This window comes from Lampris incognitus, chromosome 2, assembly GCF_029633865.1.
Source record: "Lampris incognitus isolate fLamInc1 chromosome 2, fLamInc1.hap2, whole genome shotgun sequence".
NCBI classification, from domain to species: domain Eukaryota; kingdom Metazoa; phylum Chordata; class Actinopteri; order Lampriformes; family Lampridae; genus Lampris; species Lampris incognitus.
This window is the reverse complement of record NC_079212.1, coordinates 112,370,760-112,390,448: the sequence shown is the minus strand read 5'-3', so window position 1 is coordinate 112,390,448 and position 19,689 is coordinate 112,370,760. Positions and strand designations below refer to the sequence as shown.

The window sequence follows — 19,689 nt, the reverse complement described above, 5'->3', positions numbered from 1 at the left end:
AGCATCACTTAAAATCCCGTCTGGGATTTTAATTTTGCACAGTCTTGAGATATGAAGAGGCCCTTGACTGAGGCAGATATGAAGAGAGTCTAATTGAGAAAATTCATAAATGGATGTGATCATCAGATTTTACATATCGGGCATTGATTATTTAATTAGTAATTGAGGTATCCATTAAGTGGTATCCACTTAGAATAATAAATGAGTTAGTAAGTGGATAGTTTCCTGTTTCCGTTTTTTTTTTTTTTTTTTGTGGGGGTGGGGGTATAGGCTCAGAATCTTACATCCTACATTGATAGAGTCCTGTTTTCTGATTTTCAGGTATCATGTTTCATTCTAATCGATATAAAAAAAAACTTGTGGTGCATTACGTTCATTGACACTAGCAGACACCCTGTTATTAACCAAAACCTTACACGCTACATCAACGGTACAGAAGACCCCGTTTATCTTTCTCCTATTTTTCATGTGCACAGACCCAGACCTATGAGATCATCCTTACACTGGGACAGGCGTTTGAAGTGGCCTATCAGCTGGCGATCCAGTCCAGGGCAAGACACTATGTCCCGCCTTCCTCTTTGAGTTCAGAGGTCATAGAGACCAAAACCAGCCGTCCTGTGTCTCAGTCGTGGAGCAGCATGCGGAGAACAACAGTGAGTACTGTGAGCTGTTGACACACTTTGCAAGCTCAGACAGGGTGTACTATAAACAGACCTTGTGACCAACTTTTTTAAAATTTTATTTACCCTCACGCTGAATCCCCCGGCAGGCCAGCTACAAAGCAAGATGTGCTGCGTGTAGTGTGAAAGTGATGAGTCATTACTTTGCTACCAAATCTCATCTAACCTAGGCTAGCATTCAACTGAGTCACTCAGACGTGGGTAGATTTTTCCATTGGGCATACGTGAAAACATGATGAATGAATCATCTTATTTCTTCCTCAAATGCGGGATATGATTTCCTCTGGGAGTGCTTTGCAAGGAGCTTGGTTCCTGCGGGGGCTGGCCCATCCTGCCAATTCTTCACCATTGATTGAATGAAATGCATAAATGTTTACGCATATCCCAGACCACACATTGATATACTGTACAACTGTCAGACTGCATATAATGAGCACTCAGTGATCACTGTCACCTGAGAGAGACGAATGTTCAAGGGGGCATACACCGCTGCATGACGTGCTAATGCAGACCCACAAATCACATTGCTTTACTATCTGTCTTATAAAGATGGTATAAGGGATAATCACACAGTAAGCCCAGCTGGTGGAAGTTGGGATGAGAGGCGATGTTAGGAAAACTTAATCATAGCGTTTTGATGCACTAGTTGGTATTGTCGTATTGGAGAATACCATGAGATTGGACTCGAGAAACAGACGTAACAATCATTTGAGTGAAACAATCAAAATTTTTCAACTCACCCTCTTGTGTGTAAAAGAGTGCACCAGTGACGTCACTGGTGGACGATCTGCGAATGTAAAAACAACCCTTACATCCTGATTTGCCACTGCTTTCGGTGGGCTTGGTTGAAATAGGTGAAATTATATAAGGAAATGCAAATAAAAATAGAATAGCAACGCTAGAATAACAACATAACTACATACAGCCGTTGAAGTGAATGCCACTGAAGACAGCGATTTACTGGCTGTCCGCCAGTGACATTTTTGACCCCCCCCCCACACACACATACACACACAAATTTGGCGGCGTTTCAGAGACACACACAAGATGGCTCACTATTGTGGCTGCTAATGAAGTGTTATCCCAACAACATATGGAGATAATGTTTAAAATCAGGATTGTTCCTCTTTAATACATATATTACACACACACACACACATATACACACACACACATATATATATATATATATATATATATATATATATATATGTATATATATATATATATATATATGTATATATATGTATATATATATATATATGTATATATATATATATATAGCGTTTTTTTTCCGAAACCGTCAATGGTGTAAGTGCTCAACTAATGAGGAGTGGAATATCAACACGGATACAGGAAAAAAGGGAAAAAAAGTTTTACTGCAATGCATTAAAACTTTTTTTCCTGTATCTGTGTTGATATCTATATATACTATATATATATACTATATATACATATATACAGTGCATCCGGAAAGTATTCACACCCCTTCACTTTCCCCACATTTTGTTATGTTACAGCCTTATTCCAAAATTGATTAAATTCCTTTTTTTCCCTCATCAATCTACATACAATACCCCATAATGACAAAGTGAAAAAGGTTTTGTAGAAATTTTTGCAAATTTATTAAAAATAAAAAACTGAAATATTGCATGTACATAAGTATTCACACCCTTTACTCAGTACTTGGTTGAGGCACCCTTGGCAGCGATTACAGCCTCAAGTCTTCTTGGGTATGAAGCTACAAGCTTGGCACACCTATATTTGGGGTATTTCTCCCATTCTTCTCTGCAGATCCTCTCGAGCTCTGTAAGGTTAGATGGGGAGCGTCACTGCACAGCTATTTTCAGGTCTTTCCAGAGATGTTCAGTGGGGTTCAAGTCTGGGCTCTGGCTGGGCCACTCAAGGACATTCACAGACTTGTCCCGAAGCCACTCCTTTGTTGTCTTGGCTGTGTACTTAGGGTCATTGTCGTGTTGAAAGGTAAACCTTCGCCCCCGTCTGAGGTCCTGAGTGCTCGGAGCAGGTTTTCATCAAGGATCTCTCTGTACTTTGCTCCATTCATCTTTCCCTCGATCCTGACTAGTCTCCCAGTTCCTGCCACTGAAAAACATCCCCACAGCATGATGCTGCCACCACGATGCTTCACTGTAGGGATGGTATTAGCAAGGTGATGAGAGGTGCCTGGTTTCCTCCAGACGTGACGTTTGGCATTCAGGCCAAAGTTCAATCTTGGGTTCATCAGACCAAAGAATCTTGTTTCTCATGGTCTGAGAGTCATTTAGGTGCTTTCTGGCAAACTCGAAGCGGGCTGTCATGTGCCTTTTACTGAGCAGAGGCTTCCGTCTGGCCACTCTACCATAAAGTCCTGATTGGTAGAGAGCTGCAGAGATGGTTGTCCTTCTGGAAGGTTCTCCCATCTCCACAGAGGAACGCTAGAGCTCTGTCAGAGTGACCATCAGGTTCTTGGTCACCTCCCTGACCAAGGCCCTCCTCCCCCGATTGCTCAATTTGGCTGGGCGGACAGCTCTAGGAAGAGTCCTGGTGGATCCAAACTTCTTCTATTTACGAATGATGGAGACCACTGTGCTCTTCGGGACCTTCAAAGCTGTAGACATTTTTTTGTACCCTTCCCCAGATCTGTGCCTCGATACAATCCTGTCTCAGAGGTCCACAGACAATTCCTTTGACTTCATGGCTTGGTTTCTGCTCTGACATGCACTGTCGACAGTGGGCCCTTATATAGACAGGTGTGTGCCTTTCCAAATCATGTCCAATCAATTGAATTTACTACGGGTGGACTCCAATCAAGATGTAGAAACATCTCAAGGATGATCGGTGGAAACAGGGTGAACCTGAGCTCAATTTTGAGTGTCATAGCAAAGGGTGTGAATACGTATGTACATGCAATAGTTCAGTTTTTTATTTTTAATAAATTTCTACAAAACCTTTTTCACTTTGTCATTATGGGGTATTGTATGTAGATTGATGAGAAAAAAAAGGAATTTAATCAATTTTGGAATAAGGCTCTAACATAACAAAATGTGGGGAAAGTGAAGGGGTGTGAATACTTTACAGATGCACTGTATATATCTTTTTTTTTCAGAAACTGTCAATGGTGTTGATGAAAGTGCTCAACAAATGAGGAGCGTAATATTAAGATAGATGTAGGAAAAAAATGAATAAAAAATAAAAAAATGAATTAAAGTTTCATATATATATATATATATATATATACACACACACACATATTCAGTGAATGTTAAACATTTTTTTAACAACTTTAATCATAATGCTGTTTTAACAACTGACTTAAGCATAGCTGGTTTGTAAAAAGCAAAAAAAAAAAAAAAAAAACACATAACACAGTAGAAAGTGGTCTGGTGCAGTGAGGCGCTGTAGAAAAGCATCCAGGAAATGATGTATATGAGCTGCAGGTTGAACACAGAAGTGGGGAGATGAATTTATGTGCCCACAAGGGAGAACAAGTTTCGCTAGGTAGCAAGACTCTCCCAAGTACCACTGGAAGAGTTAATTGGCCTTCTCTTTCTGCCTTTCCTTTTTTAACATTTCTTTGTTCTTGTCTTTTTGGTCCTCCTGTCTCCCAGGGTGCCCCTCTGCTAGAATGCCGCTGCTGTTACTGTCACACGTGTACTACCCACCGTCCCTCCTTCCTCCCGTTGCACTCTGTTAGCCCTGGAGTCCAGGTCCTTCTCTCCTTTCCTCAATTCATCCCTTCATCGTCACCCATACACCTCCACAGTGCTGTCCCCTTCTTATATCCGCTTCATCTTCGGTTTTAATGCGCACCGCAGCACACCTTTTTAAATTTTCACTCGCTGTTTAGTCACTCTTGATATTTAAAACAAGAACGTACTCCACCTCCTCGCTTCTTTCTCATTTTTTCCATCTCCATTTTATTTATTTATTTGTTTGTTTGTTTGTTTAGTGTTTAAGATTTGTCATTAGTTCCTAGTTCTGCTTAATGGGGTTATCACTTTTTTTTAATGAAAGAGAGCATTGTGGATGTGACTCTGAGGTGAGATGTGAGATGAGGAACTAATGTGGTTGCTTGCTTGATCGTGCTGGCGAGTGTTAATTCTCTGATGGCATTGACCAAGATGGTGGAATTGATCTCTGATGAATGGTTTTTAGGCTTCCTCTCTCATAAAGCTTCAGGAATGTTAGCATCTAGCCAGGTGTCTTTTACCGGATAGCTATCTTTTGTAAAGATTTTCTGTGGGATGGGTAGGTCGGGTACCATGCCAATCAATACATGTTGGATTTCCATTGTCCAAAGGGCCCTCTTTAAGACTGCATTGTTGGTGTTGTTGTTTCATGCGGTTTTAAATCTGTTCATGTAAATTCCATTATTCTTATGTGAATCACTGTTATTCCTTATTCTTAACCTAACAGTGCTTGATTGACATCTGTTTAAAACTATAAAGATGGGAAAAAAATCATGTTTGTATGATGCATTGGTGTAGAGCGCATGTTGCTTTCACTGCACTTGAACCTGCCAACCAGTTTGTTTAAACTACTAGAGGGGCATCGCTCTGTTTGATTGTGGTGTGTTGCTGCACAATAGGCCTCTCTCCAGCTGTTTGCTATTCAGAACATCATCCATATCATGGATTGAGCTCCGAGTGTCTGTGATTCTGACCCGATCACTAGACTGCATCTCTAATCCACGTGCACGTGTGTGAGACAAGGACGTGTCAGTGTGGCGCAATGGCCTCCACTGCCCCACCAGTCTCACGCCCTCCTCTCGTCCCACTCCTCCCTTCCTCCCCCCTCCTCCTCCCCCTGGCAGATTGACCCCCTGGAGATGGACGCAGACATGCAGTCCCTGGGCAGCACCACCTGGCTCTTGGACCAGCGGGATTCCAACAGGCGCCCTGTCAGCACCAAGTATGAGACCACCATATTCTGAGGCCGGATTACCAAACGCCTCCCCCCCCCACCTCCCCAGTCTGCTGCAACCCCCTACTTTACCCCAGCCTCTGACATGCCCCTTAGTACCACCAACCTCTTGCCCTAGGTCTCCCAGTTTTTTCCTCGCCATTTTCTCTCTCTGTCTCACACACACGTACATATACACACCCACACACACTAACACATGCACACACACACTAACACGTGCACACACACACACACACACACAATACACACAAGCCCCGTGCCTTCTCACTGTGATGGTATAGCGTCTGTTAGGGCTGCGGTTTCCTGCACCTTCCTCTACCCTCCTCCCCGCAGTGACCTACGCCGACCTTTTGACCCACCATGAAGACGTTCCTACAGCTCCCTGTGCCTCCCTCTCACACCCTTGGCAGCCTCCCCCCCAACCCCTCCCCTGTTGCTGCAGCCAATGGCGGAGCCAGGACGGAACGGGTGATCCTGGACTGAAGTTACTTTGCAATGGCCATGCTCTCTCAACCAAACTGCCTCCTCCTACTGACAACTTGCATCTGCATCCGATCCCCCCCGATATGTCCTTGAGGTTGCACTTTTCTTCTTCTTTGGTTGTTTTTTTTTTTTAATTCCCCAAAGGCATAGCAAGCATGTTTATTTTTATTTTGTAATTTGGCTCCCAAATTGACTTTAGATTGATTTAACTGAGCAGTCTTGGTTGACAATGTAAACTATACGTTTATAATAATCGTTCATGTTATATCGAATAGGCTATTCAGTCAAGCCACTGACAGCACCCCTTTTTGATGTTACACAAATTAGGGCAATTATCAAGTTTTATGTCTCATAAATGTTACGTAAGATGCATTAGTTTGCAGTCCTTATGTAAAGGACTGGAACCTTTTTTTTCTTGTTTTTGTATTTCATGAATTATTTGATAGTTTGATTGTTTTGCCCTCAAGACATTTAATTTATTTTCTTTCTCCGTTCTTTAGCTTGTCCTGTCTTACCAAGCATCTACCGCTCTGAGGCACTATGAGGAGGCTGCTTTGCTAGCATGGGATGCAAGATGGACAGTTAATGAGACAAAACAGCAACATGCAGCAAACAAACTTTTTTCTACACATTTGTACAATAGTCATAACATGATGGATCGTTCACGAATCTATCACTGATGTCTGAAGTCAAAAGGACCAAGATCTGAGCCCATGTGCCCCCCCCCCTTGTACACACACGGGAGGAAAACCTTACCTCCACGTTATCGAGGACAATAGCCTTACTTGTCTGGCATTCATTTCAGTTATCTATATAAATACTTCCTTCCCCGCCTTCACCATAGTTAATGCCCACCAACTGCACGGCTCCCTCTTTCTCCTTAAAAGACTGACAATACTTTTGAATTCCTGGTGTATTCTTTGACTGTGACAATAGGGAAAGAAAAAAAAACCCCAGCTATGGCTGAGATGAATTGGAGGTGGGGTTTTCTTTAATGACGGTACAGATTTGTCCAGATGAGGATGCTCTGGCCTTTGTACTTGCCCCTGTGCCTCTCAGCATCCACCGTAGCACTGAGAGACTGCAAATCACAGCATCCTGTCAGCTGCAGAACACTGTGTTTAAAACGTGGCACTATCCCTTTTAATAATGTTTCTTTTTCTTATGGTGCAAGTAGGACGTGGTAACTTAATTCAATTTGTGATGCTTTTTTTTTTTTAATACAGAGAGGGGCTTACTGATTTACTGGGACGGAGCGATTACGAGGGGATAATGAAGGATCCCTACACAGATACAACCACAGGCAAATCAAAGACAGAGAGAGAGAGAGAGAGAGAGAGAAAGAGAGAGAGAGGTGGGGGATAAAGTAAGAAGGGAGAGAGAGAGAGAGAGAGAGATGATCCGATGTTACTGAGCACACCGATATTGGTCTCACGTTAGACACCAAACGTCCCCAATACGATTTCAATTGCATCTCGAGTGCCAAATGAGCCTGAAGCGCACTTCCAAACATACCAACTCAATATATTGATTACATGGATTTATATTTGATTACATGGTTTGTTTACCCTTGCGGTTTCGCATCAAGTTCGCATTTGGTGTCAGCGCATGGAAAAAACAAAAAGAAAGAAAGTGTGTCACTGGAAAATTAGTGAGAACAATTAATTCCACAGCATTTGAGGAGCCAGATCCAATCCAAGTGGTGCTGCACAATATATATATATATATATATATATATACACACACACACACATATATATATATATCAACGCAAAACAGATTTGCAATGCTGAGAGCGTGACATTTTCCTTCTCTTGTTTGTATTTATTTATTTTTCTAAATAACATCTGCACTGTGACTCACTATGCTCGTCTGGAGGCTATACGCATATTTTGCGGGTTCCCCCCCTCTCTTTTTTTATGTCTGCACTACCAGTTGTTCGTGTTGCACTGTAACACCTTGTCTATCGGACTGTCTGACAATCTGTCTGACTGACTGTTTGTTTGTCTGTCTGCCTGACTGACTCTGTTTGTCTGCCTGACTGACTGTCTATTTGCTTGTCTGTCTGACTGATTTTCTGCCTGTCTGTCCGTCTTTACGGAGGTCTGGACTGTTATTAACTGTTACATCACTGGCCGCTGCCTTTGTTGTCTGTGTGTTGTTCGGGAGTCGCGATGCGTCTGAGCTACGTCCTCTCAGTGTGCAGCAGAAGTGGTGTTTGCGGGCCGACTGGTTAAGAGCTGTGTGTTTGTGTGTGTGTGGCATGGTGGCCGCCTTTCATTGCCACTTTGTTTTGACTGTTTAAAAGATGTAGCTTCCATCGTTGGTGCATGTGGCAGTGTCCTCTGCTCTGTTTTATATTGTACCCTTGATGCACTCGGCCTGTGCGGTCATTTTGTTTTTGTGTGTGTGTGTGTGTGCCCCGTGGCAGCGCCTTGTCTCATCTCACCCATGTACTGTTTTGCTTCTTGAGTTTCCCACCCCCACCCCATCCATCATCCATCATAAAACAGCAACTCATCCTCCAGATTCATCATCATCGTCCCTCCAACAATTTAGCAACATCCGTCCTTCCATTGTGCGTATATGTCACCAAGACACTTTCCACCTTGCTCTTGTATGGATGCATAATATGAAAAAAAACAAAAAAAAAACAAAAACGTGTTACATGTTTTATGAGCAGCAGCTTTCTAAAGCGAACACAAGTTGTGGTGGCATGATATGGCTGTGCATGTACCAATCTTTTAACATCACTGTTTTCCTTGTGTAGCTCACTCCAGCGTTCAAGTTTCCGGATACCAAGCTGTGAGTTGAAGGGGAGCAGCCGATGTGGGTGTGTCTGTGTGTAAGGAAAAAAAAAGAAAAGAAAAGGTAAAAAGGACAGATGAGCAGAAATGGATAGAGATGGAGAGAAAAAAGATGTAAGAAATAAGTTGTAAAACACGCAGGACCAACAACCACAGCTTAGTTTGCCAGTTTTATCTCACTTTATAGCCCTTAGTCCTTCACCGCCCCTGATAGGAGTCCAACGTGTTGGCCCTGTCACTGGCTAACCAGGGCCTTTCCCTCACCCCCATCTTAAGAGAGGTCAGCCAGGTCAGGTTTATTCCCTGGCCTCCCTGTGACTTTATGATCTCGTCAATGTAGGTACTGTAATGTACAGAGCACTGTAGAGAATGACAAGAAATCATCAATGTGCATTTCTATTGATTCAGGTCTATTGGCGATAGCTACTGTGAGAATTAAGGGTAATGAAGAAGAAATGTTGTAAAATGTAGAGAAGAAAAAAAAACCTGTACCAGCATACAATGCTTTGCCCGTGTTTGTGGACAGAGTATGGTTTGTCAATGATAATGTGATACTGTCTCAAATTTCAAAGCAATATATTAATGAAATTAAATGATACAATTACAAAAAAAAGGTGTCCTGATAGCAATGCCTTCTTTTAAATGGATGATAGCATCATGAGAGAGACGAAAACATCACACCACCCAGTCAAGTCTTACAGTGTAAATCACAAGACTGCTTTAATTGTTATTTATTTACAGTATACTTTGGTCTATCGTAACAAAGTCCACACTATCTTTGGTATGCTAATGTTTGGGTCAATTTCACATATGTCAGAATAAAGGTAAAGAAAAGAGCATACATTTCATAATCTGTATTAAGTATATTTACACACATCTGTTTACATATCTTGTCTGTATATTTTCTTTTGTCACATTGAATTTTTCCTGAGGACCGTTATCCTGAGTGGTGATTGTGAAACCCAGCTGAGAGGGGAAAAAAAAATCCCAACGTATTCCATACATCTCAGTCTGTGAAACTTTGACTTTACCCGGGGTGACACTTCGTCTTGCCCCGGGTGCACTGTGAAGCAGAGACGAAGGTCGGCCATCAGCACGGGCTAAAGATTGGGCTTGATAGCAGAAATGGACCTTTCTTGTTCTCTGCCAACATCACAAAATAAAAGCTATTCACGCAAGTCAGTCTTCTGCAAGCTCAAGAATTTGTCATTGTTACACTTGGTGTAAAAAGAAAAGGAAAAAAAAACGGTATGATGAACACAATCACCTACATGGACATGGAAAAAAGACTGGCAGGGTGAATTCAGGTAGGAAAATCAACTATTCCTTATTGATTTAATCTGTCAATTTCAAACAATTCAGAGGTATAGAGGAAAATAAGAGGTATTTATACATGTTGACAAAAGTGAACGTAATTAGTTGTGTAATGGGTCATGGCTCCATGTAAAGCTGTTCCTTTGGTTTTGCAGATACGTCTTTTTCACTATCCGCCCAGTGGTAAAGACATATTCTACTGCTGGCAACAAAAAAAAACAAACAAAAAGCCCAAAAGAAAAAGCAAGCAAAGCCATGATTAAATCAGTACCTAGAATTATTTGATTAATACTTTCATACATAAATTCTGGGCTAATAATTTTCCATACCAACAAACATGGAGAAAATTAAATCTTCAAAAACAAAGTAACTTACAAGAGTTAATATAATATTTGATTTGACTGTGATCCATTTTGTGAAAATCCACACCTGGCCTCTTAATACTAAAGAACATCTCAATCAGACATCACTGGAGAGCCAACCCTTCCTGTTTTTATTCCAACCAAACACTTTACCAGTTAGTTTCACTGAGTTGGCCCCATGCCGTATCCCCCTGTATCGGCTTGTGTCTGGTTTGGATGAAAACCTGCCCACACATGGGTCGTGATCTTACATGGTTGGCAGAAAATAAATTTGCAGTTTGAAGCCTTAAGGACCAAACACAAACAAGCAAAGTCAAATAGCAGTGTAGCAGATACCCAGCATGTTTGTCTTTAGAAAATTAACGCTTGATAAGATTGCCAGTTCTCACGCCAAGTCTGTGAAGGAGCGTAGCCTCTAAACTACTACAACAAAACCTCTGAGCTGGCCTGGTGTCTGTGTCTTGAGTACAGACATCTGGGGAGTGGTTGTGTGTGTCCTTTTACTGTTTTAATCACTACCTCTTTGCAAACCCTACTGATACTTACTTTCATTATGTTTAAGGATAGCCAAAATGGTCCATTTATCCCCTTTAAGGCTGTCATTTTTTGACATTCACTGTTAAAGCTACAATCCTAAAGACTGTCAAAATGAAACTGTCACCAGTGCTGTCGTGTCAGGACCATCCCCATCACTGAACAAGTTTGGTTTGCCATATCTGCGTGTCAGCCACATCAGCATTGCTGTTTTTCTTTCTTTTTTTTTACTTGCCGCTGCCTGCCTTATTCTTTAGCATTTTGCTGCTGTGGTGAAGATGTAAAATACTATGTGTTATATTTCCTGCAGGAAAGTCCTACCCAACAGTAACCATTAAAATGAGCAACTAGATAAATTCATAGTTGTGAGTATTTGCGAACTAGCTATAGTTTTAAATAACCCAGTGACAGTGATGATCAAAAATAGCCATTTGTTTGCATCCAAACCTTCAGGATTGTAGCTTTAAGGACAGCAAACATACTGTTTTATGTCAACACTGACAAATTTAATGTCAGCTTAATATATATTAGCAACTGAAAGAAGTTTCCTGGTGACTAATGTGATTTTTTTTTTGTCTGAAGGTTCCAGTTGTTGAAAAGAAAACACTTATCTGTTTCATAACACACAACAGACTAAAGCCAATATGGGTACCAACTGGCCATTTTATATTTCTTCATCTCCATACTTTGTGTTTTGTCTAAATTGAGGGGCAACCTGTTTCCCTTTTAAACAAGCCACCATTGTTTATACATGCCACAGTACTAAAAAAAAAACAACAAAAAAACAAAAAAAAGAAAGTCTGAATGCCAAATGCTATTTATTATGGGTTACCTGTAGGCCCATAACATGACTTTAGCCTAGCGCGAGTCCTCTGCAGTCTCTGCTTCTGGTGGTGAGAACAGTAGCCTCCTGAGAATAGGGGCATAGAAGGGACCAAAGACTGTTTGGTTGAAGTGGGCGATTTGCCCAAAGGCCGTCCCCAGCTCCACTAGCTCAGCACTCAGCACCCTCAGGGTATCGGGCAGTTCTGGACTCCTTTTAGTGAAGCTACCCTCCAGCATGGCCTGGAGGTAGCCCTGAACTCTGTCTCCTATGTGAACAATTGGGAGAGAAAGGGAGGAGCGAGAGAGTGACAGGGGAAGAGAAGTCAGCCCTTTGCAGATGTGTTCTACCACATATCTGACAGTATCCAAACCCATGCAAATACGCAGAGAAGGCCAGCATAAACTCATTAAAATAATAAATCAAAATATGATCAAATAATAAGTGAAATATGTGAAATCTGAGCATTTTTCATGATGAGGAATTCATGTTTGGGATGCCAACATGAAAACAGGGTCATCCCCATCACTGGATATAGGCAGAAATGAGTACCCAGTGGTAATATTTCAAATGGACACAAACACGCAGTTAACTGGTAACTAAAATCTAAACTGTGGGCATGTTTTCACTGTTTATGCATCCTAAATGTAGGTGGGTGTGGACATTTTAATCTTCCAGGACATGTTGAGGGGTGCAAGATGATCTATAAGGTCACCATCTGACTCGTGGGTCTTGGTTTAATCCCCAGTCAAAGTATAATATAGTAAGACATAAGATTCCTTTCTGCTCAAGGGGCGTTTCACTAGCCAGCTGTCTATAAGCCCCAAATAGGGTGAATTTGGGTTTTCAAGGATAGGAGATGATTAGTAAGCATGAAAAATAAAAAATGAATTGCTTATTTGCAGATGTCTCACCTATGAGTGAGCGAATGGGGTTATTGTGCTTCCAGAGGTCTGATATCTGTCCCTTCAGCAGATCCTGGCTGTCCTGAGGCATTGGTATCTGTCCATGGGAAACCATTGCCTCTGTCACCTGCACCACGACCTTATCCCCGAGCCCCATCAGTTCCTCCCTCAGGTCAGCTTCCCTATAGTATCACATAGAGCCATTAGTAATAAAGACGGGAAAGTCTTCATCCTAAAGGTTAATTATAAACTGCTGAGTCATTGGCTGTGATTTAGTGTAAAATAAATACATGATCTGTGCCCTACCCATTTTCAAGGTAAACCATAACATAAACATGACCTGTTTGAACAAAATTTAAAATATCATTAAGGCATTTATTTGTGTTTCCTTTTACTTTGAAAGATCATGTAACCAAATAGCTAATGTCAGTTTAATATGACTCTTCAATGTGTACTATGGATATCTATCATAAAGATTTATGTCAGATCAAAAATGTGAGTTAACACAAATGAATATGTGGGCAAACAGCATTTAGGTGGGATTTAGGTTTGGGATTTTAGGTGGGATTTGCCCTTCAAAACAATTTTGGGCCAATAAATCCTTTGATTTGAAAGGGTTACAAAATAAGGAATCCTCAGACTACAGCACGGGTTCATTGAGCACATGAAATAAGCACTGTCGAATTGCGGTTCCTTCATAGGGCATTTAGATGGGGAAAAAAATCATCCAAATGAAATTATTCAACAAAAATTAGCATGTGCATAGTCTGCTTATAAGACGTTTTATTCAATTTAGCTGACAGAGTGTGGGCAGGCCTTGGATATCACAGGCTGTTGTTCCACATTTATCGTCTAATCATGACGGGGTCTCCCTTGAATGGAAAGAATGAGGTTAGATGGATCCCCTCTGACAAGCCAGTGGCCTTCTGCCACCTCCATTAGTTTCATTCTTGTACATTACCTGTTCCCTGGGAAAGCCAGTACATACATCACCATGTTCTCCTCTTACCTGGTGTGACTGCCCTCCAGCAGGGCAGTGATGGTCTGCTTGAGTTTACCTACAAGCCCATTGATGGAGAAAACAACGCCCCCACACTGAGTGCAGGTCAGCAGGAGAATTGACGCCTCCAGGACCAACATGGTGAGCCTCTGGCCCAGTGTGTCCAAGCGGGCTCGGTCCATCAGCACAGTCTGTTTGAGGAAGGACAGGAAATACTTCTGTTGAGCATCTATCCAGTGTTTACACATCCTGTGAAAATCATCACATCTTCTGGGTCGATTGAGCCACGGATGGTGTGAGGCAAAGTTTGATTCATCACAATGTTGCTGCATAACACTGCTGTCTATGGGTTCATTTACACTTGGCATTTTATGCAGCTTGTATCTAGATTTTATTATGATGTGATTTATCCACACTGCATTTATATACTGTTGTCAAAAAAAAAATGTCCTGGTGTCTGGATAGAAATCCAGTTAGACTCCAGTTGTTTTTCCCTCCCCAACATGAAACTTTATTTACCTAAATATGGTCTTTTTTTACCCACCAGGGCATAAAGGCGAGATACCATATGATCCTTGCAGAAACAGCTCAACATACACTTGGCCCCCACTCACAACCATGATGTGTCTCTAACCTCCTCTAGTCCTGTATGGTCCTGTGTAGCTGATTTTGGTAGAGCACTTGGTTTTATGGTAGCATATAGCTTGAGTGTGGCACTGATACTGTAAAAAGTTAAGCGTTCAATACCCAATGAGGTCACCCATAATGTACTGTGATGCAGTCATTTCATTGAAATGCACGTTTGTTTCCTTGGACTAGTAATGCACTATAGGAATGCAGATATTTATTTCCAATCAGATTGCTTCTTGGATTAATGTTCAGTTGGATTTTTAGGTGAATAATAACAGTTGCAAAAAAAAAAAAAAGACAGTCGCAAACGTATCTGACCACCCTAGACACATTTTAATACCAGGTGAAAATGAAGCGATTACTTTCCCCATGTACATCCTGGATAAAAGAGCACTCCTCTAAATATTCTAACAGCACTACTTGAGCTTTTTGTGTCATCAACCAACTTAAAGGCATAGTGGGTAGGGAGAGGAGTGCTTTAGAAGCAAGCAAGCGTCTACCTTGCTGAAGTGCTTTCAAGCCAAACACTGAAACTCCACCAGCTTTATGGATGCTACAGCTGACTGCGGAGTCAGGCAAGTGAAAAGAAAATGTCCTCACAGGGATCAACAACTTATCTAAAAAAAATATGACCAGGATACAGTCCTTCACCCTAAAAACAGACCTCAGGGTACTTCTGGTCATGTGGGTCCCAGTGGAGAAGGTGCAGGTAAGCCCTGCGGAGGACTGCAGTAGGGCTGACTGGGCCACAGCTATGTCCATGCCAAGTCTCCATGCCAGGCTGAGAAAGGGGTCTGACTACAGGTGCCATTTCTTGGGCTGCTTTCTGCAGCCAAGCAGTGGTACAGTCCAGAGAACCTGGAGGATAATTGCCAGAAAGGAAATAAGAAAATTTATAAATAAACAGAACACATCTAAAAAAGTTCAAGACCTGTGGCAGTGTCAGTAATCAAAAAGGATTTCTAAAATGATGACGTGATACAAGCTAACAAAGAACAGCTGTTCATTCATGATATCGTTTAAAAAAATCCTAAGTGAGAAACGGGGACATTTGCCGTCTCCCGAGTTCTCTCAGGTGTCTTGGATAGGAGAACATAGGGAGTGAACACAGAGTAAGGACAAAACTTGTAAAAAAAAACTTTTGATTAAGAATATCAATACAGGGATTCACTCCCATATATATATATATATATATATATATATATATATATATATATATATATAACACACACACACACACAAAACATACAACCATCCTCTGCATCTACTACCCTCAAAATGATCTTTGGCTTGAATTCTTGAGTGTTATTAAACTGTTGTGACCTAAATTTAAAGAACTATGAGAACAAGATCAGGGTCTGTGATTTATTAATGAGTATACCCCCAGGCTGTGCAGCTGCCCACTGCTCCTATGCAATAGGATGGGTTAAATGCAGAGGATGAATTCATTGTAAGAATACAATGACAAAATAAAGTGGCGTTCTTTCTTCTATTTGCTCAGAGAGAGAAAAAGGGCAACAATACCAAGGGAGTCAGCTAGAGATTCTCTCTAACGCGGGGAGGTGAGAGGCAAGTATACCTTTCATACACGCAAGTAAACAGTCTCATGACCCACAAACACTGGGAAGGGAAAATAAAGGAAAAAAATGCAAATTCTGCATGAGTCAAAACATCCTTTGCCTCTGGGACCAGTTGACACCTGATCCTGACCTCCCTTACTCATCCTGTTCATTTATTTATGATGTATCAATATAGTCCTTGATGACAAAAGGCAGCCTATGGCATGCAACTGAGGCCTGTTGTTCATCTGACCTTTTTGCCTCTTACTATAAGGCTTTGGCTTCCGAAACAGGGCTTAAGGGGTCTCTTGACAAAATAGCTTTCATGACTTCGCTTTCATATAACAGTTTTGAAAACTTCTGATCACCTCTTACACTGGAACATCTGAACCACGTGAAAGCGCTCATGGTGACTCAAGTGAAGTGTACAAGACTGAGTTTGGACTATATATTCATCTCAACAAAGCTAATCGACAATCCTAAAATGTTTGCTTGTCAAAAAAAAAAGACAATTTTCAGGATTAGGCAATCTTTTTTGTTTTTTGGGTTTTTTTTTGAGAAAATATGGTAGTAATCTCAAAGTGAGACTTCTTTTTAGATGGATATTTAGCAAACTGGAATGAAACACCACCCCAATCCCACTTTTCGCCTCACTTGGCTGTTTCTCCAGAATCTGCTGGAATTTGGCTTGTTCATATTGTACGGCTTGCTGAAGAAGATGAGGCCTCAGTGTCTGGACAGTGAAGTTGACCATATCCATCTTCATCAATCCCAGGACACGGAAGATCTCCCTACAGAGCATACAGAACATGTATATTTCATGAGTAAACTCATGTACCAAAAACTTTGTAGGCAATTGGACAATTGGTTAAAAGTAAAAAAAAAAAAACAATTTTCCACTCCCACCAACACATGCACTCATTTTCTAAACAACATTTGCATTGTCAAAAGCATTATTCATCGGTCACAGCAGGAGGAAGGTGTTTTCAGTTTGGGGTAATGAGATGAGGTTTTTGTTTTTTTTCCAAAATAGATTTTTATCAATAGATACTTGATCTGAAAGGGTAAGCAGTAGGTATGTTTACTTACAGCCATACTTTCTAACAAAACAACATATTGAAAATGTCAGAACAGATAACTTCATAACCTTAAGAACTGTAAAACAAAAAGAGTGCAATGATACATGTGCACCTCGATGGATACTGACAGAAAATCTGTGGGGAAACATTATGTAATTTGATTCTCTGCCTCCAAACAAAACTGATGATAATTTTCCAAGCAAGAGTCAGGTTTTGTAATTATTGTAAAACCAGTAAAAGCTCAAAAACTGTTGTTAAGACATTTTCTCAAAAAGAATTTCTCACCTTAGGAGCTCCACAGGATCAGTGAGAACCCTTAGAGCCTTGATCTCTGGGTCCCGAATAGGGGCACACATGGAGCCCATGATGCCGATGATATAGTGTGCTAGCTTGTGAATATCCAACGATCCATGATCAGCTTCCTGCCTGATCAGCGCAATGTCGAGCACCTCGTCCAGCTGAGACCTTAGTCTCACATGGCCAGGCAAAAGCAGCGACTGAAGCATCTATTTAGCAAAAATCGTCAAGGTCAAGTTTTTGTCATTATACAAGATTCACAATGAAATGAGGTAGTAGGCCCTCCAGTGCTACATCACACCTAGCAATAAACAATAAATGAGACCCATATTTGGTTCATCAGATAATGACAGTGACAGACCCGCTTTCTTGCAAACTATGTAACACAAACAATAGTTATCACAGCTGATGTATATTGGTAAAAGGAAAAAACAAAAACATGTGCACTATATATTTGTTGTGGGTGCTTTAGGATTGTACATTCTGGTATTTGAGACACGGGACACTAGTGAAGTGCCTATTCAACTTGCACCTGCTGTGGAAATTTGGAATCTGAGTGCGGGGACAGTTGAGCCACAGTATTTGTACCTGTGACATCATCACGTCTGCACATTTGGCACAAACGTACAGCATGCTGACCTTAGCAAGCTAATTAGAGAACTGCTCATCCGAACAACTTCACACTCAACACTGCACCTCATTGGGTCCTCAGCAATACGCCCACCAAGTGTGAATTTGATCGGATGAATGGGTGTTGAGAAAATCTAAGGACAGTTATACAGACAAACAGACATTCCTTCCATTATAGTATGATTCCTGCATATATCCCTTGCAAAATGAAACTAAAGAAAACACAGAGATGAGAACAAAAAAGGTTGCAGAGTATAATAAAAGAATGTTAACATATGTATACCCTAACTCACTGGCCACAAATGCATCACAAACTTGGTACCAGACATAGTGTACTCACAGTCTTGACCTCCTGAAGTAAAATCATTGCATGGCTGTAGTTTGGGGTTTCGCTGGTTAGCTGCTCATGAAGACTGTCCCAAAATGCACGGTGCATTATCTCTGTTACTCTCTCTTCAAGACTATAGCAAGGGAAAGAAAATCAATGGGTAAAAATGCCAAAGTTACAATAAACCGAAATGAAGATGCTATTATGTTGATGGAGATTCTTTTTTATTTAAGTTGAGATAGATCAAGGCCATAACCCTGTATTCAACTTTGGGGAGGACCACATATACTGGGGAGTCTGCCCCCCCCAAAACATATTTGTAATGAGTAAATAGAATGGTTAACCATAATTATTGGGGGTAGATACTTTATGGGATTGTCTTGCCTGTGTTTGGGTGGGCTTTGGTGTTTGACGCTGAAGTCAGCGTTCATCACTATCTCGTGTGCGAGGCTGAGGTTGGCCACACAGTTTTCCAGGTCCATCATATTGGACACTGAAGGTGGGCTCCCTGTGAAGTCAAGTCAAGTCAGTTTTATTTGTATAGCCCACTTAAAATTACACCGATTACCAAAGGTGGCAAAAAAAGGTTTCAATGTTGAATATTGTTTTTTGTGTTGGCCCTGTAATGGTCTGGCGGCCTGTCCAGGGTTTCTCCCCGCCTGCCGCCCAATGACCGCTGGGAATAGGCTCCAGCATCCCCGCGACCCTAATTAGGATAAGCGGCTTGGATAATGAACGGATGGATGGATTTTATTTTATTTTTTCTATTACCTGTAGGCGAGTCCAGCTGCTCCAAAGGAGGCACGTCAGTGTGCGGGTCGTCAACAGCGTCTCCGGTGTTCTTATTGGGCATCGCAGCGAGTCACTTAAGTATGCAGATAATAACTGATTTTAAACACTAAAAGTGGTCACGGGTAAATTTGGCGAAATTCCGGCAATTATCGTACCACGTAACGAGGGAAAAAACAACACACAACTATTCAGCAGGCCTATAAGACAATTTCTGAGCCCTACTCACCAAATGACGGTCTTTGGGAGAGTTGAAGATTTTCACATCGATACGGGTGAACGAAGTTACGCTGAAACTTCACCGTCGATTTGTTATGCGAGCAGGAAAAGTACAAATGACACAGACGTAAACAAAACGCAGCAGGGAAGGAACACTTCTGTTGCATCGCTGTTTCAATAACAGCGGTGTAGTTTAAAACCGGATCAAACCATTGCCTTTGTTTATGAGTGTGTGTGTGTGGGGGGGGTCTTTCAAATGCCTCATTAACCGCATCAAACACGCTCTCCATCAACATTTTAAAAATATTACACGACAGAATCTGCGGT

General features: G+C 41.4%; 2 protein-coding genes across 4 annotated transcripts in view; one reads left to right on the top strand and one right to left on the bottom strand.

The window, feature by feature from the left end:
- The window catches only part of anks1ab (ankyrin repeat and sterile alpha motif domain containing 1Ab), a 90,748-nt gene extending 81,730 nt beyond the window's left edge, over window positions 1-9,018 (top strand). The window contains exons 12-14 of one of the 3 annotated variants that reach the window (XR_008809739.1): window positions 477-653; window positions 5,494-6,180; window positions 6,587-9,018. Coding sequence is in view for 2 of the 3 variants with exons in the window: in XM_056272722.1 (XP_056128697.1) it covers window positions 477-653; window positions 5,494-5,613 (297 nt within the window). In the remaining variant the exon portion in view is untranslated. Of the gene's footprint in view, window positions 1-476; window positions 654-5,493 lie in introns of all 3 variants that reach the window. The other 2 variants (XM_056272723.1, XM_056272722.1) reach the window with 2 other exon arrangements.
- Window positions 9,019-9,155: 137 nt separating this feature from the next.
- LOC130106573 (T-complex protein 11-like protein 1) lies at window positions 9,156-19,559 on the bottom strand. Its single transcript, XM_056272724.1, has 10 exons — window positions 19,373-19,559; window positions 19,126-19,219; window positions 18,739-18,862; window positions 18,367-18,487; window positions 17,385-17,605; window positions 16,675-16,811; window positions 15,126-15,319; window positions 13,841-14,022; window positions 12,841-13,013; window positions 9,156-12,194 (listed from the first exon to the last, which is right to left on the bottom strand). Exons 2-10 carry the CDS (start codon window positions 19,205-19,207, stop codon window positions 11,962-11,964), a joined length of 1,467 nt encoding a protein of 488 aa, XP_056128699.1. The 5' UTR covers window positions 19,208-19,219; window positions 19,373-19,559; the 3' UTR covers window positions 9,156-11,961.
- Window positions 19,560-19,689: the final 130 nt, after the last annotated feature.